This window comes from Zonotrichia albicollis, chromosome 5 (genome assembly GCF_047830755.1).
Source record: "Zonotrichia albicollis isolate bZonAlb1 chromosome 5, bZonAlb1.hap1, whole genome shotgun sequence".
Taxonomy (NCBI): Eukaryota; Metazoa; Chordata; class Aves; order Passeriformes; family Passerellidae; genus Zonotrichia; species Zonotrichia albicollis.
The window spans coordinates 12411195-12435246 of NC_133823.1; the positions used below are offsets into that span (position 1 = coordinate 12411195).

The 24052-nt window shown below is 39.4% G+C and overlaps 1 protein-coding gene across 5 annotated transcripts in view; it reads left to right on the forward strand.

Moving 5' to 3' along the window:
- Positions 1 to 24052, forward strand: part of SLC10A7 (solute carrier family 10 member 7) — a 136169-nt gene that overhangs the window by 7205 nt on the left and 104912 nt on the right. For all 5 annotated transcript variants that reach the window (XM_074540787.1, XM_074540786.1, XM_014265866.3 and 2 more), the window contains 2 exons: positions 630 to 766; positions 4893 to 4968. In XM_074540787.1, the coding sequence (XP_074396888.1) occupies positions 630 to 766; positions 4893 to 4968 (213 nt within the window). The remainder of the gene's footprint in view (positions 1 to 629; positions 767 to 4892; positions 4969 to 24052) is intronic.

A 24052-nucleotide genomic window follows, 5' to 3' on the forward strand; every position in this document is an offset into this window, starting at 1 on the left:
GCTTGTTATGGTCTTAGCATTCTTTCTTTGTTATTCTTCATCAGACTTCTTTTTGTTCCTATAAATTTCCTTTTGATATAATAAATAATCAAAGTCTGCTACTTTGCTTTTAGGGAAAAAATATCAAACATAAAAAAACAACCCCTGATACCATAAATGAATGGTTGGAGATACAAACATGCATAGACATCCTTTTTTTTCTAAATAGTATAAATGAGAATCAGCATTTGTGGCTCTCTTTAGACAGAGGAACCTGCAATCATGTGCTCACTACAAGTTTTCATGATTGCTGATATGGAAAGTCAGTAAAGTAAACAGCCATCAGTGCAGTTAACACAGGGTTTGAAGCCATGACAAAGTGCTAAGGCTGCCTGCTGAAAAGCTGCAGATCTGAGAGCTACACTATTATTGAAGTGCTGGACAATTCTCGTGGAAAAATGCCCAGGAGCAGACAGCTTTTATGTTGCCTGGATGTACTTCATTATTAAAGAGATCAGATGATCCCTAAAGGTGACTTTTTGACATGCACTCCTTTTGTATGGTAAAGCTGATCCTAGTTTTAAAAGCACAAATATGATCTTACTTCAGCTGTTATGACTGCAACTTCCTCTCTTCTTTTTCTCTTGCAGGAGCTGACAAGTGCTTTGATGCATGTGAAACTACACCTTTTTGTCCAGATTTTTACACTTGTGTTCTTCCCAACAGCAATATGGGTCTTTCTTCAGCTGTTATCAATCACACCTATAAATGAATGGCTTTTGAAAGGGTATGTTTAAGTATAATGTAGTGAAATATATTTGTAGCTGTCATTTTAAAGGGCTGCTTATCCTGCAACTGGTGTTTTGTGGTACTGTGAACAGATTTTGCTGGTTGTTTTTTGTGCTTCAGCACTTTGCTGTTGAAAACAAAGTGCATGCACAAGGTTATCCCTTCAGGAACCTGCTCTCATTTTCAGAAGGTCTGGACAGTCTTATGTGTAGGGAGGTTGCAACAGGTTAGCTTTCTTTTTCACAAAACACAGCTGAAGTGATGGGTTGGGTCTCAGGGAAGGTGGGGAGGACAGAAATGGAATGCTGAAGGAAAAGCATAAATCAGTGAATAAATATTGTGTATGCCACATATGGTCTTCTGGTTTTAAGTAGTTTGTGTTGAGCATTTCTTGCATGGGTTCAGTATCAGCTTCCAGCTAAATTATGGGGAAAAAAGGGGTAAAGTTTTTATAGGACAAGAAGTTTGTGATGAGCAGAAATTAAGTTACCATGAAAACTGAGTTTTAAATCTTGCCAATGTGCAAAGTTGCATGGATGGTGTACTAGGGATAGATGCTGTGTAAAAAAAAAAGTTAAAAGGTCTATATTTTGAAATGGGAGTCAATACTTAGTGCCATGCAGGTATACTGGAATGTTTGAATGTTAAAAATCAATTATTTCAGAAAACTGTTGAAAGAATCCCCATTGTTTCTTACTGCTTGGTGAAACATTGCTTGGGGAGTTCCTTGTCTTAAAAGTTTAATGAAAAAGCTGCTCATGTTTGTTTCAACAAGGCCTAAACCTAAAGGAGCATTTCAGTCTGTTTGTAAGAGGCTTCTCCTGATGCTCCATCAAGTGTGAATTGGTCCAAATAACACTGAAAAGGTGACACTGAGACAACATCAATTAAAAGTTAACACTTTTTTGCTTAACAGTGCCAGTAAAGCAAGGCAATAACAAGATTGATATATGATGTTCATTTGTATTTAGCTATTTGCAGTAAAGGGTATTTTTTACAATAAAATAATTGTGAAGTTTTTTCTCAGCTAGGAGAAAGATGTGATTTTCCACAGTAGCCAGAAAAGATTAGGAAGGAATTTTGAAGTGCAAGGTGAAAGATTTTTGTGGGGCTTTTGGTTCCATGAAACATGTCTCCTTCCTTCCTTCCCATGAGTCTTATGCCCCTTTGATTCTTAGGATTTAAGTGACTTGATCTGTTGCATGCATGAGTATAATTATATGTATATGCATGCACACTCGTAAAACTGTTTGTAAAACTTGGGATGTATGTATTTTTGTAAAAAAATAAATACTTGTGCATTTATCTCTCTAAATGTGGAGCCTACACCAGGCTCATTTGTCGTGAGAGTGTGTCTGTGTCCTGCTAGTGAGCTGCTGCACTTCTGTGTGCCTCAAGCTGCCTTTCAAGCACTTGTTCCTTGAGTGCTGCTTCTGATTTGGCTTTTTTATCTTTTAGCGCAGTAACTCTTTGTATTGAGGCTTCACTGAAAGAATTATCAGATTGAGGAGTTAGTTAAGGTGGTTTGGTTGGGGTTTTTTTTAAGAGTGCTTTCTTGAGAAGTACTGCTGTTCAGGCCATGCTCAGAGCTGTACAGGGTGATGCAGGTGCAGAAGATACTGAGCTCTGCCCTAAGTTAGAACAACACATTTCAAAGCGGGTCCCTGTGTGTGTGTGAGGGACTGTGCTGTGGCAGCTCTGTGTAAACAAAAGTTCATCCCCATGCCCCACAGCTGTAGTTTTTATTCCCTTAGAAACACTAAGGAAAACAGGGAAGGGAGCAGGTTTGGGCAAAGTTGCTTCCTTATCACCATTTAGCACAGCATGTGGTGGAGGCTGCTTGGCAGCCCTCCAAAGGGCTGGGAAAACAGGCATGTGCTCCCAAGGGCAGGCAGCACCCTTGCAGGGTGGCTCCCTGGGCACTGCAGCTCTCCACTGCTCCCTACACAGGGTTATGCCTGAAGGGCACAGCCCACAGAACCTTTTCCATCTTGCTTCACAATGCATGGTAGATTCTCCTATCCTCTCTAATGGCCTGTTTTTGCTCTAAGTGTTATTTGAGAGGTAGATTTGGGTGGTATCAACTTTTGACCTGTGTTTCTACAGCTGAGTGGGATTTTTTTCTTTCCTCTCTCTCTGTCTGGGATGATATTAGGAGGTTTGTTGTTTTGCAATTATTTGGAAATTTATAAAATAGAGGAGAAGTTGACATCCTCCTAAGCATCTTATAAGTTTTTTTCTGTTAAGTTGATGAGGTTTTGCACTGACAACATCTATTTGAAAAGAAGCATGAAGCAGGTTATTAAGGTATGCAGATTCACCTCTTCTCCACTTTTAGCATGTCACATTTACAGCACAGGTGGTGAGGCATGAGATGCAAAGATTGGGTATAAGGTATGACTTTGGAGCTTTCACATCTAAAACATGTGACTTCAGACTCTGCTACTCAGTTGTCTGTAGTGGTATCAGCAGAAGAGCAAATGTCTGGCCCCTGATGTTAGTACTCACAGCATGGCCTGATCCATTGGAATGTATGAGTTGGTTGGTTGTTATCTCTAGTAGTCTGTTGGCCATTAGTGGGATCTGTTTATATATTGGTAGAATTGTGTAGTTGATACAAACTGAAAAAAAAAGTTTACAGGCACATATTTCCATACACTCAATTAAAAATGTATCCTTTTAGTTTATACCAATTTTTTTTAGATTAATATTACTTGATAGGGATTTTTATTTTTTAATCCCAAATATGTTGTTTTCAATTTGAGAGGGTTAACAGAGGTTGTATGATTAAATCTTTCCCTTATAGTATGGAAAATCCCTGCCAGCTGAGATGAATGCTCTTGCACACATTTTGTACCTCTCTGGATAACTCTGAATTTAATCTACTCCTCATTAGAGCAGGTGAGAAGTTTGAGGAGCTGGCTGCCACACAGGAGAGATGACAGTATCACAGTGTAGGAGATGGACATCAGGATTGCCATGTCTTTGTTTGCCTGCTGTGTATTTTCCTCTATGTTTCCAGACTTTCCTGCACCATTTCTTTTTCCTCTATTTAATTTCTTTTCAATGTGAGCTTATTCTGCCACGTGCTGACAACTCTCTGCTGCCATAGCTTATTTCACTGTAAGTTTGCTCTGTGCTTCCAAAGTGCTGCTTGGCACCTTGTGGTTGGATTTATATAATGCTTACATTGGCTGCCTCTTCCTCTCCCACAGAGTCTGTGGCTGACAAGGGGAATGCTGTCATTGTCACTTACCTGTTTCTTCTCTTTAAGCTTTTTGTATATTTGTCGAATATCAATTGCACTGCAATGTGCACCCTGGTGCCTGGGTTTAATACTTCTGTTTGCTGCAGCTTTTTGGCACTGCCTTTCTTGGGGGTTCTACTGATGTGGTCACAAATGCAAAATAGTTCAACACTAGTAATTGATTGTTCTGAATTAGAATCTCAAGCTCTGATACTTGAAAACATATGTAGATTCCACACTTTTGGGGATTTTGCAATCTATTTTATTCCATTCATTACTGTTCCTTACAAGTCAACACAGTTTTTCTTCAGAAGCCCTATTTTACTTAGCCCCAAATTTAATTGTAATTTATCGTAGTGTGATTTTGTGAATTGTCTTTGAAAACAAAGGAAAGCTCACCACTTTTTTCTTACTTTGTAACAGCATTTACTGTGCACTTCAATAACTTTGCTGCACAAACAATGCTACGAAATGACAATAATAATAGGGTATCTTGGATTTCTAAAGTGTGAGAGAAAGCTGTTTATGCTTTGATGGCAGCCAGGTGTTTTTATCTGGAAGTGTGTGATAGATGTATAGAGACCTTTGTGAATGAGAGCTGCAGGACTACAGATGGGGAAGTGGAGTCACAGAGAGGTTAAGTGTTTGTGCTTTTTGCATGGTGACATGACTCTTCACAGTGCTGACTGGTGAGAGATGGCACAGAAATGTTGCCAGCAGGAGCCTTTCCTAGTTCAGGGCTGGAAGTGATTGGAAACTGATTGCACTGCACAGGTGATAGGATTTTACTTGGCTCTTTGGTATTTTAAGGTAGCAGGTTGCTTAGTGTTTGCTTCCTGTAAGAAATGGAACGTAACATTCTTTTTGTTGTTTTCAGCTTGCAGACAGTGGGCTGCATGCCACCTCCTGTGTCTTCTGCTGTAATTTTAACCAAAGCTGTTGGTGGGAATGAGGTGAGTTTGCATTTTGGCTTTTTCAAACAGGCATTCAAATGAGTATTTATTGATGATGAACTCAAGTGGCAAAGCACAGACAGAAATGTGATGCTGCTGTGGTTTGTAAAGCATTCTGGAATGAGGGGTTGGCTGTTGACTTCGTGTCAAACAAGGAAAACAGTGATATGTTACATGCTGGCATGGGTGAAACTGAAAGAAACTCACTTTTCTGAGGTGATATAAAAGTTTCTGCTAGAAATTAGTGTTGGGAGATTTCTGGTGATTGCTACACTGGAGGTCCAAAACTCTATAATGTTCCTGTGCTGTGTTGTAGTTATTGCATAGACCAATAGATTTGCAGTGCAGTTGTGCCCTTGCAGAGATTCTTTGGGTTTGTTCAGTATTAGGAGATCCTGTAGTTGGAATTTCTCAAGCTTGTAGCTGCAAATGTATCAAGGGACATGGCAATACAAACATAGATTTAAATCTTAGATTGTTATTTGAGACTGCATGAAGTGAAAATTCAGAGAATGTGGAGTTCTCTGACAGGGATGCAATGCAAAGCTCTCAACAGATAAGAAATGCTGGAATAGAAGTTGTTGGTGTAAACTCAGCTTGGTAGTGATAAATTTCTGCCTTAAAATGGCATATTCTGGTATAATTTCAGTCTCATCTTTATCCACAAAGCACTTGCTGTTTTCAGGAAGGCCAGATAAATGGCATTTAGGAAATTAATCCAGCTGTGCTAATTAATGAGCTTGTTTCCTTTAGACTTGCTTCCTCCTAGCTGCTAAAGGTGGAGGAGACCTGGTAGGTGAAGAAAGGAAGGAATTAACATTGACAGATGGGATTTACACCCGGGGCTGTTGGATGCTATTCTGAAGGGTTAAAGGCAAATCTTAATTCAGCCATAGAACTCCTGTGTGAGGTTGGGTGGTTCACTTCAACCACATGTTTTAAATATGGCCATTAGTTGTGAACTTCTCATTTTCTGAGTTCAGGCTCTTGGGACCGATTAATGTCAGCTTTGAAAACACATGATAGCACTGAAAGAGGTTGAAGTTGTACTTTGTACTGACAAAGTGCTGTTTAATTGCTTTATCCTCTGAAGAGAGACCCAAAGTATTTCAAGTCAACCATCTCTAATGATGGGCAATCCTGATACACATCACTGTCTGCCAGTTTGCTACCTTGAAAAAAGAACCATAAAATTGTCTGATGGAGGTGCTGGGGAGTAGTTACTATAAAGAAATAATTCAAGTGCCCAATAGTGATCAACAGAGAAATGAGAGATTTTCCAGTTATGATTCTACATGTAGATGCTGTAAATTACAGCAAGATACCACATAGTGAACAGTGAGGATTAATTGAGTTCTCATTCAGCATTGCTTGTACTATCCTAGAACAGGCTAAAGATCCTCTGGAAAAAAACTACAGTAAGATTGGTGAGTTGAAAGCCACATAATGTGGAAAGCAGTGTACAGGAGGGAGAGAGGTACTTTAGCTTCTTGACCATTAGAAAGCACTTTCTTATGGTAGTGTCCTTCAGGGGTGGTGAGGTTGTGTGCACCTGAAAAAGCTGAAAAATGGCTGCTTTCTGTTTTGTGGTTGTATAAATCACTGACAAGGTAAGGTTTGAATTCTGATTCTTCTGTGCCAAACTGGTGTTAGAGGAATGTAAAAATGCATACCATGTAGTAAGTTTTACAGATAGTTGCTGACAGGAGAGAGGGTGAATCAAGAATTGGGCCTTGGGAACTGGGCGTTCTCAGTAAGGCTCCAAGAGAGTCTCTAAAGGAAAAATTCCCTTTCAACACACTCAGTGTAGACAAAGTGTGTGGCAAAGTTATTGCCAAACCTGGGCATGTTTCCAATGCAAGTACATTTTTGGAATTTGATGTTTCTTTGTTGTTCAGACTAATTTTTCTTCTGAGGATGAGCAAATCACATCCCTCATGCTAGGGGAGGAAAACAGTCTCGCACCTCTCCTTGCCAGACTTCAGCTGAGCTGTTACTGATGTATTTCTTGTTCTGATATAAACAGAACACTGCATTTTTTCCCATTTCAGTCTGAATCCATTCTGATATGAAGAATTTAAACCTGGGAGTCAATTGGAAATACAAATGGTTGTACTGTGAGAGCATTTGTTCATGATAATGCTTCTTAAACTGGTTTTTGCCTCAACAAATGTGTATCCCTTACCTAGAGAAATTGATTTGTCTGAGGATGTATCCACATTCCATAATGGAATATGAAGATGAATGAGCTTGCTCAGAAGGAATATAGCAAGGAAGCTGCACTGAAGTAATTAGTCTGGGAAGCATCCTGCTGCTGTAGAGCACAGGCACACCCTCAATTACTGCTCTGAAGGCCTCTTTGGATGTCTTCAAACAGCACTTCAGAGCTGTGGTGGTTGCCTGTGCTATGACAGTGTAGAGGGGTTTAGGTTTCTTTGTCTAAGTAGAAGTGACTGCTAATTGTCAGTTTGGACTTGGGGTATTCTCAGAGAAATATCAGGCCCTGTGTCATGGGAGAAGTAGTTCCCCTGGGGCTGGGGAAATATGGTCTCTATTTTTAGCTCTCTCATCAACCTTTTGGGTAAAACAGGGTGAGTTACTGCGTCTCTGGGGTTGGCTGTGGTGCATAATAGCACATTTGTGAAGTGTTTGAAGATCAGTGCTGAAAAAATCTGATATAAGATCTATATTTTATTGGCCTGGGACAGGGTAATTAAGTATTTGGTCAAGTGCTTCAAAAGTGACCTACATCATTAGAGGCTACTTGGGTGGTGGATTTTGCTGCATATTAATTGGAAAAATTTGGTTGTGAGATAATAAAAGGGAAACTTGCTTTCTTCTCTGTTTCTCCTTCACCCTGATTTTCCATCATTGCTCCTGTGATCTTTTCCTGTGTTACTTTCATTAACCCTGCAAGTAACTTTCTAAACCAGCCTGCTCCTAGCTTTTGTCACAAATGCACTTAGCTCATTAGCAAGGCCAGTTTCAAGTGCTGAATGTTAGTTTGATACATATGAAGGCCTATATGAACAGAAAAAAGTTTCATATGTTAACTGGTGAAAAATGAGAGGGGATCACCATAAGAATGAAAATCTAATTTGTAATTTGTTGTTAATTTCTCAATTACTTAGTTGTTTCTGTCAATCAGCTCTCATGTTTTGTGTAGAGGACAGTCCATGAAGCTAAAAACATTGGAATGAAAACCAGGAGGCCTCACATTTGTTCTTTGCTCTTGTGCTGTGAAGGGTCAGGATTTTAATGGTGTAGCTTGACAGTACTGAAGGCTTTGTTGTGTCATTTTTTTTCAACAAGTCTTGTAGTTTTTCAGTGAAATTATAAAAACAATTTCTTTAAGAGTCTGCAATAGAGACAAATAAATATGTCATCATTTCAAGGCAGTGTTAAGACAAACCTATTAAAAGCTCAGAGATACTCAGACAGAAGTGCTGTAGAGATGCCAGATATTACTACAAAGTATTCAGACAGCAAATGTCATACTCTCCTTAAGAATCAAAGTAATGAAGAAAAGAGATTGAAAATTAGATCTATAAGTCTATTATCAGTTTGGGAGAAAAAGCAATTTGTGATGATTTTTATGGCAGCTTAATGACATACTTTTGATAAGTGTAACATAACAGGCAAGAGCTGTGATGGAATTGTACAGATAAATCGTGGCAGACAGCTCATTTTGTTGAAGAATACTTTGGCTATTTTGCCATCTCATACACCACACAACCACTGAGGATTTTTTTGTTATTGTTCAGTTGAGCTATGGCTTGTAGCAAACATCTTGATCAACGTGCTGCTTTATTTTATTTTATTTTTTTTAACTTTAATGTGGCTCTGCTATGTCCTTATGTAAAAGAAGGTGTTGCACATGCAAGACAAGATTTTGAAATATGAAATAAGCTAAAATGAGGAAAGCCAGAAAGGTGTTAATGAAACAAGGTATAAAGTAAAGAAATAGTTCTATTATTGCTTTTTAGATTTGATTTTTGAAGCAGATGTAAAATGTAAAACTGAGTACAAATTTGCAAGGTCCACAGCTAAGCTTTCTGAGAGAGAATCAAGGGAGAGCAGCAACATTTACTCAACAAATTATATACAATAGTTTTAAATGATACTTTGAAAAACATAACACATGAATAGTTTCTGAGAAATGAGGACTGGAAAATTCCTTTATTTGTCTCTATGTTTTTGTTTTTTTTTTTTTTTTTAGTAGAAATAAAGAAAAAGTGAACTCTAACACTACTGTAAAGTCACAGGAAAGATATTGATTTCTCTAAAAATATCTGAAGTTCTTTGAACTGTATATACATGTACATTAACCTTTTAGAAAACAAAAAATGAATAAAAAGAAGTACAAGCTCTAATGGTTTGTGATTCATGCACTGACTGATGCACCAGTGTACCATGAGTGTTTACCCTTGGAAGGTAACACATGAACATTATGAAACAGAATTTTTTAAGATCTTCAAATAAACTGTGTCATGGTGTTTAGTTATCTTCTGTAATATAGTTTTTCCTCTCTAAATGTAAGTCAGTAGTGTTGTCTAAAATTTGATATCCAGATTGCCCTTAAAATATTCACATGACCAGGTTTTCTTTATAAAGGATAAGTAATTTAATGTTATTGTTTTTAAATGTGATACTGTAAAAGGAAAGATCATGATTCTTTTTTTCTTTCCTGAGTAGTAAATTTTGTCTGCCTACACAGATTAAACAATTCTAAATGAAAATTGGATAATTCTGCTATTAGAAACTACACTGAATTCACTTGGAAGTATGAGAGTGTTGGAGGAAAAATTTAGGCAAGATGTCTGTACTTGACATGTACAAATATAAAGAACTAACTGTGTCAGCATAAGCTTTGTATGTACATAGGAGCTGTTGTGCTCTTAAACTCTATTCTAGTAATACAGTCTAATTTTTTATGTATCCTAAGAGTTTACTTTTCTTTTATCATTGCTGTGCTTTGAGCAGATGATTTTTATTGAGCTATTTATTGATACTTAGGGTTTTTTCCTTCCCTGAGTGGTGAGTGCATTTTATATCCATCAATGCATAGGAGGAGCCCAAATTATGACTTACAATATGAATTTCATCACTGAAATGTGTCCCAGTCATGCAGCTCCATTAGCTCTCTCCAGAGTTCCTCATATCTTCTCAAGTCTTCCATAACCCAAAGCAATTGGGAGTCTTTGGGGTTTTTCCCTTCCCTCACTGATCTCCTTTTGTTTATCAATAGTAGCTGTAGTACAAACCCACTAGTCAAACTGCTGAGAGGGAGGGGGATTTTCAAAGGAATACAGCTCTGCTCTTAATTCAGTGGAGCAAATCCAGGCTAACATGAGATGTGTGAAATCCCCAGTCATGCACTTCAGCTCCAAGCTCTTTACTTTGTACAAGGATTCTCCAGCACCTTTGAAAAGCAGCTGATTTACTAACCCAAGGTGTCAGTGGTTGAGTTAGACTTGGAATAAGATTTCATTTTGGTTCTGGTTGCCATTATCTGTAACTGAGAGTCTTTCATATGGCTCATAAGGTGTCCAGTGGAAAAGTCCTGGGTGTGCAAGCCAGCAGGGAAGTGCAAGACTCTTAGAGCTGTGCAGTGAAGATGCATGAAGCAGAACTTGCAGTCTTGTGCATGTTCAGCCTTCCCTTGTAGCAGTTCTGCCATAATCTAGAATGCTGCAAAATAGCCTGTTTAAATTGCACTAAACTGGGCTGTGGCTGGAAGCTACCTGGAATCAGCACAGCCTTTTGTTTTCACAGCTGTGTTTGCACAACTGTCCTAGATCTGACTTTGTAAGAGTGGTTTTAGAGGCTTTGCTGTTGCTGTTCTGCAGTGCTTGGCTGAGAAGCCAGTTTTTTTGTCTGCTGTGGCACAGCCACTGACCCTGAAAGCTGTTTGTGGCATAAAGAAGCCAGGACAGGAGGGAGAGTCTTGCTCTCACGCTTGACAAAAGTGGCCTTTTAAAGAAAGGTGGTTTGATATTTGTCTTGGTCTGCAGGTTAATTCAGTCCCAAAGTTACACTGTGCAGGAGCTTCCTTTATTTAGCAGTGAGTGCTGTATGAAATGCATTGTATATGCAAAGCAAGCATTTTTATATGTGAGCAATTCAGAAATAGTTATATTAAAGTATTTGCAGAGAGTGGGGTCTAGTGCTCTGAAATTCAGGCTCTGATTAATTTTATGCCTGTTTGAGAGAGAGCAGGCATTTTGCTAGCAAGGAGAGTGTTACCCACTCGTCCTAACTCAGTCTTTGAAGATAAATATGTTTTGGAGGGCAGTGAAAATTGGAAAGATGATTCAAAAAGTTACAAGTGATTTGTTTGCAGTGGAGTGCTTTTTGCAGTCTAAATTCCATTGAGCACCTGCATTCATTGTGTGAGGGTGGTTTTCTAATGAAAACCTTGCTTTTGGCACAGTGGTGCAGTTTGCTGGCACTGGAACCCAGGGACATGCTGGGTTCTGGTTCCACTGTCCCTCACCCATTGCCTTACAGCTCACTGCAGATACATCAAAATTAAACTAATCTACTGAGAACAAAAAATGCCATTTAGGAATTTCCTTGATGGATTTGGTCAAGAAGCATTGCTGTTAGAGTTCTGAACGCTGACTTGTAAATAGATAGTGTTTCATTGTTTCCTCTTTTTTGGTTTTACCCTTTTTGTGTTAAAATCAAAGCTTTAGCATATTTCACTTGGAAATTTTTTTCTTCTATCCAGGCACTGTTTTAGCTGGGATCAATATTTTTGCTTAGTGGCTAATAAGAATATATAGAAAAGAAAGCAAATTAAACATTTACATAATTTCTTTGGCTCTCTTTTTGGGCATGCAGTATTAAGTCCTGATTTGTGGAAATCAAAGCTCTAAAACATGAAGCAGGATTTTCAGTTGAAATTATTATTTTTAAAAAAATTAATTCCTTTTCAAGGAAATTAAATTTATTTTATTATTTTTAAATCATTGTGATTATGAAAGAACATTGTGGATGTTTTTGTCTTCTAAACTGTTTGTCAATTTATTCAATGTGTGTTAAGAAAATGTGTTTTACATTCTATGAGGAAAACCTCATTTGTGTGAAGACAGAACACACTCCTAGCTTACTTTATACACAACTAAATAAGCCCAAATTTGTTTAAAATTCTTTCAAAGGAGAAGTTTGGCTATTTTAGAAGTGTTTTCCATTTGTACTTTTCTGTTAAACTGACTTTTTTGTTCGATAGTTAGAGCACGTGGCAAAAAGTGTGGAGATCAGTAGAGTAGCAAATTTTTACTGATTCCAAAACATTTTTTGTCCTCCAGTTTCTGGAAAATATTGGCTCTATGATGAAGTCTGAAAAGAACAAACTGCTGGTAAAGTATTTCTGGACATGTTGAAGCAAATCCATGTGTTTCCCTGGAACCCTTTTGCAGACATGCAGACTCCATGCTCAGGTGCTTTCCTGCTCAGCCATGTAGGGGATACAGTGTGGGTAAATGAAGGTGGTATAGAATGTAATCTTATCCCCTAAAGAGTTGCAGCTGAACCAATTACTAAAGATCAGGAGCAGGCCTGATGTTAACAGGCCACACCTGTGGCCAATAAGAACAGGGTTATAAAAGAGTGGATTGGTGGGATCTGGAGTCAGATGGCTGCTGCAAGGACCAGGAACAGTCAGTGCTAGAGGAGCTGTCTGTGAGAAACATCGAGGGGGTACCAAACTCTGGAGGTATGGAATCCTTGCACTGTAATGATAATAGAGCTCTTGATATATAAGATAACACAGCCAGGATTTTTGCTCATGTTCCCTTGTGATTATGTCCTTTCCTATTTGAAATCCAGTACTTTGCTGCCACTTTTAAATTAGCAGAGGGAAAGGAAACAGCAGCACTTCTGCACTTAAGTTGGTACAGAAGCTTAAACTCTTGTGCTCACCTGGGAAGCTGCTTTGAGAAGCTGGAAGTTTTGAGGGGCAGGAGACTGCTGAAGGAGTGCCCTGGAAGCACAGCAGCCCCTGATAACTCATCTGTGTGATGGGGGAAAGAAGTCTTCCTGTTAAATATAATCTTTGCCCACCCATCCAGTGCCTCATGGTGTATACCCCCTACACAAGCTGCATTTACAGGCAGCTTACATTTGCTCCTCAGCCTGATGCCCCAGGTCTGTGCTCTCTGCCCTCTCATCCTGCCCTGCTCTGCCTCAGGCCCTTGGATGCATCCCCAGGGAGTTGGCACCAGGAGGAATTTTCCCCAAGATTCAGGAGAACAAAAACTTGCCTTTTATTGAGGTGAATACAGTAGGTGTGACTTTGTCTATTTGTTTTTAACTGTGAAGACATGTTTAGTAAGACCTGCCTAAGAAAACAGAGTTTTGCTTATCAGCAAGGAAGTCAGCAGCCATATGCTAACCAGTAATGCAGTAATTCTGGTAATTATGTGGCACATGAGCTAAAGGGAGTGTTACTGGGCTTGAACTGAACTGTGTTTGAGCTGGTACATTGAGAGCAACAGTGTATTTCCTGAATTAGTATGCCAATTTATGTGTGTTACTTTAGTGAAATTTTGCAACTTCCTGTTCTAGCAGATGTTGTGGATTATTGCAACAGGATTCCCAAAATGTTGAATTTCTAGTGTGTGGATGACTTTGCTTAGTTAGACCTATTTTTTTTTTTTAATGATCTAAATTCATTTTGTTTAATGATATGATTGCAAAATGTCTGTAATATATATGGCAATGTATACTTGAGGCATGCTGTGTGAGTGCTCCAGCTCCAACTGCATATCCAAAACCTTTTAAAAGGAAATCTCAATGAGCCCTATGGGAAAAAGTAAATTATTACATGTGGTGAACTCTTAAGTCATAGACCAAGGTCATGGCAGTGAAAGTGTATTTCAAAAAGGTTTTATCTGTGCTTGGAAAGCAAATGAAATCTCTCATCATTAACTTTAGAATTATAGTTGTGAGAGGATTTTCACTAGAGGTGAAAGATCAAGTTCATGGCGGACATAATGGAGTCTGAAAAGTTATTTCTGAGCCATAATACTGGGGTGTGAAACATTCACTGAGGTTTTCACATTATTGAGTTTACAGCCTGTAATCTGGATACTGAAGATCAGAATGGTTGTCATCATTGCTACTGTTATGGCTTTATTTCAACCTTTGCAAAGGGGAACATTTTTAAATTTTTAAAAAATTATATTGTAAAGGCTTTTAAAAAATATCCTAGATTGTCAGGTGTGTCAGTCTCTGCCATTGCACACAGGCTACCTTAATAATAATAATCCTTCTATAAGAAGATAATTCAGTAAACTTGAAGGATCTCAATGAATCCATCAAAGCACATGTGCATGCGGTGATGTGATCTCTGTCCTTATTTGCTGATAGCTCACATAAATCAGAAAGAACAAATGGTGAAGGGAAACATGGCAGAAAAGCTTAAGTAGAACTAAGGTTCTTAGAGACCCAGGTTTTTATCCTGTCAATGGAAATGGATATTTGTTTGTCTGTTTCTCCCACACAGTGTTCTATTTTGCTAAACTTTGCATATGTACATCCATTCCAGTGGCACCAATGGGCAAAAGAAACCTGCCCAAGAGTGGAGTCTGAGCTCTGTTCCTGTGCCTTGGGACTGGTTTTGCAAATATCCCTGCCTGTAGCAGCACTCACTTGCTTACAGAGTTTATAGTGCTCAGCCTGTTTGCTTGCAGAAGTGATGAAATCTGCCAGTGATGTTTAAAAGATGAGCATTAAACAATCATCTCCAAGAATGAATCTGCTTGTGCTTTTGCTGGCATGAAGGTGATTCCATTTACAGGAAAGTTTCAGCTGTTGCAGTTTTATTCAGAATAGTCTGCTTAGCCCTCTTTTTATGCCATTTCACTTTTGGGTTAAAATTCAGTGTTTTGCTGTTTTGTTTTCTTAAATCCTTCTATCTCCTTAAGAAAAGGTATTTGTTCCTCAAGTTACAACTGCAAATGACAAGCACATTACATATTCTTGGCAAGTGTTATTTTAATTTATTTGAATTAAAATAAAAATGAAAATTTAAAAAATATTAAAATAAAATTTAAATAAAAATTAAAGTAAAAATTACTTTGAGCTAATTCTACAGTAGTAAGATTTTTCTAACTGGAACTACAGCTAGTTAGCTCTAAGAGTGGCTATCGAGTTGTATTATACTTCAGTCAAGTATTTTGTTTCAAAATGAATGTGTTTCTTGGGAAACCTTTCATATATTCACTGCTTACAAGATTACTTAAAAGTCCTATAAGAAGAGGAAGCATAAACTGGCTTGATAGGTTACCTATAATTCAAGAAATGCCATCATTAAAGTTAGACATAAAATCTCAGTTCTGATCTATGCATATGTTTTATGCTTCTGTTTTAAAATTGTGGTCCTGCAATTTAGGAAATATATCCTATAACACTTCTTTCTGTGCTGTTAATATCACATATGTTATCTCAAGAACACTTGCTGTACTTTCATTATCCAAATGGCCCAGAATATCAGTGTTGAGTAAGACTTTCTGTGTAGGTTATGTTCTCTAAGGCATATATTTTAATAATTTAGTTGATGGCCTCTCTTATTCCTTTTCTTCTCAGCCAGCAGTGTGTGTGCAGTTGTGAGGCATTTCTGTTTCTGAGCCTGGTCACAAATGTCTGTGACCTATTGATGCTGGGACGTTTCTGCTGTTTGCAGCGCCCGTGCTGATGGCTTCTGCATGGCTTGGCCCTCTGTAATTTATGATCTGAAGAACTCGGAACAGATGGGGTTTGTAGGTATGAGATACACAGAGAAATACGCAGTATTGTACAGTGCTGTCCTCAAATCCCTTCTGTGAACAAGTCACTCTGGGGCACCTCTGCTTCAGAAGGGGTCTGCTGCCATGACCCCTTGAGTAACAAATGCCTCTGTTGCTACATTTGGCTTTCCAAATCTTCCTGAAACTCCCAACTGATAAAACTCAATTTTGTCTCATCTTCTGCAAATAACAACAAAATACGTACCTTGTAACCTTGGTTTCTTTGTTTTGCTTGATTCCTCATCATTTTAATTCAATGTTCTTGAAATTTATGCTCTTCTATTAAATTAACTCTGTTCTCTAGGTAACAATGTATATACTTACACAAATTTAAACCACTAGCCTACGCAGTAGTTTTGTGTAACTTTGTTTTATGTAAATATGATCTCGTAAACATAAGGATACTTTATAACTGAGGTACTTTGTGAGTGTGACAGCTGCGCTCTCTCTGTGATCAGGATTCAATGTGCATGTTTGCCTTAAAAATGTGTGAAGTCTTCCCCATTGTCTTAGCAGCACAGTTATGCCTACCAGCCTCCCAGTTCTTCCCCTTTCTGGGATTTTTACAGAGTATAAGTCCTTGTGCACATTGTGTGAGCATTCTGTCATATCTCCCAGTGATCAGACTGATTTTAATTGCTTTCTTCTTCCAACTCATCAGCCAGTTGCAGCATGCTGTTTGTCACCTTCCCTACTAGTATGAACCCACAGTGTAAATCTGTAGCAGTCTTCTGTTTCCCTGACTGTCTGGTTTTAATATCAGTCAGTGTTTCTTCCATATTGCAAGAGGATTTTACACTCAGACAAATGACTTGTCGTGCTAACTTATCACAGTGTCTTGTGAGGTGGATGACTTATTTAGCAACACTTCCAGCAGGCTGTGTTCATGGTTTCTTTATCAGCTTGTGGGTGTTTTTGTTTGGTTTGTGAGTAGTGGGAGGCAAGAGTATCTTTTAATACTTTTCCTTTTTAATAATTTTTTGCAGCCTAATGCAGATCTGCCATACAAGCAGATTTTAAAGAGATTTCCTGTCTTTCAGGCTTCAATTTCCTTCTAAATTGTGTGATGCAAGGCAATGGAAAATTTCATTTTGTCAGGTTATTTCCTCCTGTGGAACATATTGTAATATACTGAGACTTTATTCTGAGCCATCTCATTTCTTAGATGTTTTTACAAAACTAAAAATAGTTGAGTTGGGTTTTCCTTCTAATTAGCACATGCCAGCTGCTTCCAGCAAAAGAACACCTGTGCTGCTAGTGAAGGTACCTGGAAACTTGGGCATGATTCTTCTTCTTTATCCTCGTGTAAATCAGGCATTCTTCTGTTGAACTCAAAGCAATAGGGGGCGGATTAGTGTAGGTGAGAGTCACAAAGGAAAATCAGATCTATCTGATTTCTACTAGGTGTGTTCCAGAGGCACTAATTGGTCTGAAGTGGTTTCCTTATGCAAAAGTGTGCAGCTGATATAAATGCCAAGCAGATGCAAAAATAAGTAGAGCACTGTATTTTTTTCCTGTGTGTTTTCATGCTAAATGCTGTCTTTTTGAAAATACAGTCTTTATTTCAAATAACTGAACCTGTCTGTAATTTTAAAATAGAGAAGTAAAAACAAGTATCAGTACTGTTCATGCTATAAATGATTCTAAAGATGGAGCTTTATTTATGGGCTAAGTTTATGTCATTATCTTGAAGTTAGAGTAATTGTACTTATCTCTAGGAAGTGTGTTCCTCAGGAAACATCACTAAGCTTTCCCTCTACTATCTCCTTATGCAGATATTACAGGACTGTAAAGTCATTTTATTAGCTGACAAACTGCTTAATTACAAGATAAGAAGTAGAGCCTTGCTCAGTGAAAGATGTGTAGTTCTTCCTTCTACCTTCAGAAGCCTATTTCCTCCAGCTTTCATTGGAGGCACAGGCAGCCTCCAAAACCCAGGAGAATTTAATCAAAGTGGTTTATGGATGTTTTCTCCTGGATCTGTTGATACAGACAGAAATAGAACTCAGAAATAAAATACCTAAGCCATGAAGAAGTGCAGTATACATGGTAGTCAGCAGTGAACTACAGAGCTATACTGTTAAATGCACTAAATTGGGAAAGGGAAAGAACATGTGCTAGTTGTACAGACACCTTTCAAATATGTTGGTTGAATCCTAGTTAGGATTTAGTAGTTGGGGGGGATTAATGGTTCTGCAGTGAGATCAATGCTTGAACTATATGCCATGTAAAATATTACTCATTAAAACCTTTTTTTTGTGTAGACCAACTAGGTTCTTGGAGGAGTTTTTGTTCATGGTGGTGTTACTAATGTCCAGAGTGGCTTTGCCTCTCTCTGTTCCATTGTAATGGCAGCAAAATGGGAACTACTCCATTTGCAAATTAGAGCTGTTAACGGGGATTTTGTTTGAAGGCCACCTTTCTCTGGAGCTTGTTTTCATATTTTATTTGCTTTTGTATGGATATCTTGGCATTCCTGTCATGCTACAGAGCTTTCTGCTTCCAGCTGTGGAACTTTTGGAGAAGGGCTGTGGGGAGCTTTATTCATTATTAGAAAGCCTCAGTGAAGAGCTGTAATTTTGTAATAGATAGTGCCAGGGCAGCATTAGCTACTGATGTTTGGATGCCCACAGAACATAAATCAATACTTAGAGTCAACAGAGGAGCATTTGCTCATTTGCTGTTGGAGTCCTGGTGATGGCATATGGTGCTGCAAATAAGGCTGCAGTATCCATGTCTAGGCTGTAACTGCAGTATTTAACACAATCTTGCAAAAATGTGGCTTTAGGCACTGTGAGAAATGACATTAGAACTTGTATATAGTTTGAATTTTACTATATTTAATATGTAAAATTCATGTGAGATTTCTTTGGTTTTTGACTGCCTTTTTCTGTGACTTTCTGTGAAGTAGATAATGTGGTGTTTTTGTGGAGTTTTGTTTGTTGTTGATTTAAAAGGAGTAGAGAGAAAGGCAAGTGGGTGGGATGCACCATTTGAATTCTATGGCTGGTCAAGACAGAAGGTATTAGGCATCTACAGTGCATAAAATACCAAAATTAAAATTCTGCCTAGTTTGCACTTCATTTTTCATTACTTGTATTGATGCCAACTCACCAATAAAGACACATATTTTTTTTAAACGCATTACTTTGATCTGTTCTGTCTTGCAGCACTCTTCTTGTTACACTGCACCTGGATTGTTGTGCAGTAGACAATGTATTGATAAGTACAATACAAGTTTTTACTGTGATGGTGTGGAATATTTCATGACTTTTTCTTGTTTCTGTTGTGTGAAGCATCATAGCTACTTGCAAGATACAGCAGTCACAGAAGTCATCAATTAAGCTCTAACAGGCTGATATCATAGCAAAGCTTTTAAGAGAAACATTTGTTCAGCACATGTTACATAGAGCATAAAAACCAGTTTATGTTGTTCTTGTACTGCCAGTATTTTAAAATTTAATTATTTGGACTAATCCACATTCACTCTAACAACACACCATACAAGCAGAGGAGAATTTGCTTAGTTCATATTCAGAAAGAAGTAGCTTAGCATCTTTCTGAATATCTCACAACTATACTGAATTTTTCAGGAGTTAATTTACTCTTGATATAATGCAGCTCAAGCCAATGGTGCCCAGGTTCTTTTCTCATTGTTCCAGCTGTTACAGTGCATTAGGAAACTGCTTAAATACTTTGGGGTAACTTTTTAGTGTTGTTTGTCCCACTGGGAGGGGAATGTTGTGGCTGTAAAGGAAGCAGGATAGCTGTGGTGTGGGAAATGAGAAAATAAAGGTAGTAGGATGCTCTGAAACAGTAGGATCACCAGTAAAGCACATGATTTTCAAACTGCTTCTGTCTGTAGCACTTGCTGAAGGTTTTCTTAGGGAGCTGGTGTGATATGACAGATTATTCAGAGGTTTTTCCATAGCTTTGTTCTGAGCACTTTGAAAATATCCTGAAATGAGGCAAAGTTAAATCATATGGGCCTGCCTTTAGAAAAGCATTAGAATCTGTTTTATTTCATGTCCATTCTTTTAGCTTGTTTTTTCCAATAGAAGGGGGGAAGAAAAGGTGTGGTGGCTGATTTGAAAACAAAAGGACAGCCACACAGAAGTGAATTCTTGCTGTTATGTGGATTTTAAAAGCAATGCCTGTTGGAAGTACATGGCTCAGATCATGTTCATAGTTGTGGGCATGTTTAATTGCTCTCAGAAAAACACGTGAGATTTCTGTTTATTGCAGCTCTGAGTGCTCTGGTTCCTTGTGTTGCTGAGTGCAGGCAATAAGGGAGCACTGGGAGCACCTGGGATGTGGGAGCTCTGCTGTAGGAGCAGGAGAGGAGCCCTCTGCAGGGATCCCTGCAGCAGCCCTTGTCAACTGCCAGTGCACATCTGATGTGACCACAGCCATTGGGGCAGCGTGGGAGGCTGGACTAGAGGCTGTGGCAAAGCCTGGGTAGCCTCTGATGGTCAGAGAGTCTGGCCTTGGGCTTAAACTTTCCTTTGGCCTTGGACTTAAACCCTCCTCTGTCCATGTTTGCTGCCCATTTGACTGCTCTGGGCTCTCTGCATCATGAGCTGCTCAGTGTCTCAGCCCCGAGCAGCCAGCCAGGCTCTCAGCTGGATCTGTTGTGGCTGTCAGAGGGTCACTCTTCAGGGATAACACTGCTGGCAGCTAAAACCTATGAATGACTCAAAAATAGAGTGTTTGAGGTGTTGGAGTATTTTTTAATAGGTTTGAAAAGCATTGTTTGATCATGCAGCATGTGTTGGTCTTTCAAGAAAATCTTCATTAAATCCACCCATTCCTTACAGGATTTATTTATTTTTTTTTTACTTCTGTTTGCCTTTGTCACATGTTCTTGCCTGGATTATCATTCATTAGCTTCTCCAAAGAGATTAACAGTTCCTTAAAACAGGATCATGTGCATTCTGGTGTTCTGTGTGAAAGCAGTGCTGGAGAGCAGAGAAGCCCTGGGATCCCTATAGAAATTTGCAGACAATTTTGATACTCTAGTCCACTCAAAAAATCTGCTGATACCGTAATGTTTTTTCCCTTGCCAGGACCCTCCTTGCCTGGTGTCATTTCTTGAGCTCTCCTGGGAGGAGATTAGTCTAAAACAACAAAGTAGCCAGATGTCTGGTTCTGAGAGAGTCCCAGAGGCCAGGCTATGGTAGGCAACAGTAATCGCTGGGGGCTGAAGATCAAAGATACCTGAGAATTACTTATGGGCACATACTATGTGTCATTCCCATTATTAACAGTCTGAGAAAATTTGTATCCCTAATTAACCCTTTTGTTGGTTAAATTTTCTTGCCAGTACAGTCCTGCCTGTAAGAACTATTTGTCCTTTTTGGTACTAACATTACATGTTAGTCAAAAATAAAAAGAAGAAAAAAGTAAATGCTCTCGGAATAGTAAATTTATGTAACTCATTCAGATGTTTTTTATCATGGTCATTTGTAAATGTCAGAAGTGAGCATGATTTCTCTTTGTTTACTGCGCCATCCTTTGGACTGGTGTCATTCCTATCCAGAACTGTGTAAATAATGATACTTAATCAGAGTGGTGATTTTGGTTTATTGCTTCCTAATAATCTAAAATGAATTAGTATCTAATTCCAGGGATGGGATGTCTGCATATCATTGCTTTCCCCCTTATTGGTATTTCTAATTAAATGCCAATTAATATTTTTCGTAATCAACACTCGCTTGTGTTACGCATTCTGAAATAACAAACTGAGACTGTAAGTGCTGATTGACTACTTGTAGTGCTTTAGGAATAAGTGAGTCCTAGAGAGAGGAAAACCTGATTGTGGCCTTCTGTGCTTCTCTTTTTTTATCCTCAGGTGAAAATAGCAAGGTTGTGAGTTGAATATCTATTTTACTAAGTTATAACATTCTCGATTGTTGTAGAATTGAAGACTGAACAATTTTCCCTAACTTTTGAGTAATAATATATAGTTTTTTGTTTGTTCTGATCACTACAATTTCACTATCTTTAACATTATACAATATTTTGTGGGGCAAATACTGTATGTGCACATTTGAGGGTGAGTTTCTGGTCACACAAAGTTCGTGTTTAATGTGATTTAATGTCTATGTTGCAGGCGTTTAACAATTATAAGAGGCATTTTTGAGTGAGCAGTAAGTGAAGATCCCCGGAGTGCTTTAAAGGGTTGAATTGATTTGTCTGTTTCAGTCTTGACAGTCTCACTTCAAACCATTTTATTTGAGCAAGAAACCCCAAAAGCTGACCTGCCTGAAAGTCTATTGTGTTTGTTTGTATTTCCACTTCTGTCGCAGGTGGTGTGACAAGGTGCTGTCTGCATCTTCCAGCACAGCCACAGCTGCCGCTCCATTGTCCCCATTCCTGTTCAGCTGCACACCCAAAGCTTTGTTCAAAGCAAATTGCCATCTAAAGAAATGGGAGAGAAAAGCTTTCTTGTGAGCCAAGTTTGTTTAATTTGTGGCTACCAGCGGGTATAGCCAGTCATCATCTGAAAATTTCACTGAGGTTCATAACATGAATAGGATGGAGACAGGTACTGTGCTTCTCAGAGGTGCACAGGAATGGTTTGCAGGCAGAAGCTGTTTTCATAGGGCTGCTGGCACCCTGGATTTTGGATCATTTTTTGCCATTCCTGTGCATAATCCAGGCACAAGCACTGTGACTGCTTGGCAGCTGCCTGCTGCTCAAAAGATTCTGCCTGGCTATCCTAACAGAAAGAAATGAGGTCTTCATAATATTTTTTGGCAGGACTGTTTTGCACAACCCTTGTGGGTTGCTGTTTTCTTTTTTTTCCTTCTCTTTTCTTCCTCTGGGAGGTGTTGCAGCAGTTTAGTTTGTCTGCACTGCTCTGTTGAAGGTTACAGTCAGAACTGGAGTAGGTAAAATCCAGGTGTCCACGAAGTGGTGCCTGTGAAGGCCGGTCAGTGTGGCCTCCCTGTGAGTTACACAGGCAGTAGGGTGCTTCCCAGGAAGGTGTAGAATCCCTAGGTGAGGGTTTGGGGAGAACCCTTCTGGATGGATTTGCAACGTATCTGAAACAGAATTCCTTTCACTTCATTCTCTTTTGTTATCTTCCTGAAGATCTTGGAAGACATTCCACTACTGTTAACAAGGAAGAGTGTGACACAGTCAGCAAATACTAGATGAGTTTATAGAAGGAGAGGCACAGCCATTTTCCTGTGTTTTCAGGCTGGTAAAATTCGTATATTTTGATCACTAGTGCCACCTCACCAGTTTAAGTAAAAAGGGGACTGGATCTGAGGTGATGTGGGAGATTCCAATGCACTGCAGGAGCAGAGCAAAGCACTGCAGAACTACTTCTCCCTGCCATGCTAGCAGCTTTTTATGTTGAAAGCGGGAGTTAGGAGACACTACTTGTTATTAAAGAAATACTTGGAGTTTGGCACTGGTGAAATCACTGATATCTTCTGCAAGTAGATTGGTCCCCACTTTATTGTGCACATGGCCTATTTCTGTACCATTAAATGTCATGAGGACCTGTAAAGCAGTTCTTATTTGGATTTACAGAAAACTGGCTTTAGAGCAATGCATGTCCTTGAGTGGGCTCAGCAACAGGTGTAAACACTTTACACAAGTGAGTTGGACTTGTGTGGCAAAGCCAGAGTGCCACAGGGTATAATCTGTGAGAAGCTGCTGGAGATGTCTCCCACACCCAATGAAGCCAATGCCAGCTGGCTCCAGGGTGGAGCAGCCACTGGCCAAGGCCCATCAGCAGGTGCTTGCTGGTTGTGCCTTTGGAATAACATTGCTAAGAAGGGGCAGAAGTCTCTGCACAACAGCAGCCAGGAGAGAGGAGTGAGAATATGTGAGAGGAGCAGCCCTGCAGACAGCCAGGCCAGGGCAGAAGGAGGGGCAGGAGGTGCTCCAGGTGCCAGAGCTGAGGGTCCCCTGCAGCCCCTGGTGAGGCAGCTGTGCCCCTGCAGCCATGGACAGATGCAGCTGCAGCCCATGGAGAAACCCAAGTGGAGCAGGTGGGTGCCTGAAGGAGGATGTGACTCTGGGACAAAGCTGCCCTGGAGCAGGCTCCTGGCAGGACTTTCAGATCCACAGAGAGAGGAGCCCATGCTGGAGCAGGTTTGCTGGCAGGACTTGTGACCCTGTGAGGGACCCATCTTGGAACAGCCTGTTCCTGAAGGACTGCAGCCATGGAAAAGGATTCAGGCTGGAGCAGTTGGTGAAGGACTGCAGCCTGTGAGAAGGACTCGTGTTGGATACCCCATGCCAGAGCAGGGGAGAAGAGTGTGATGAACTACAAG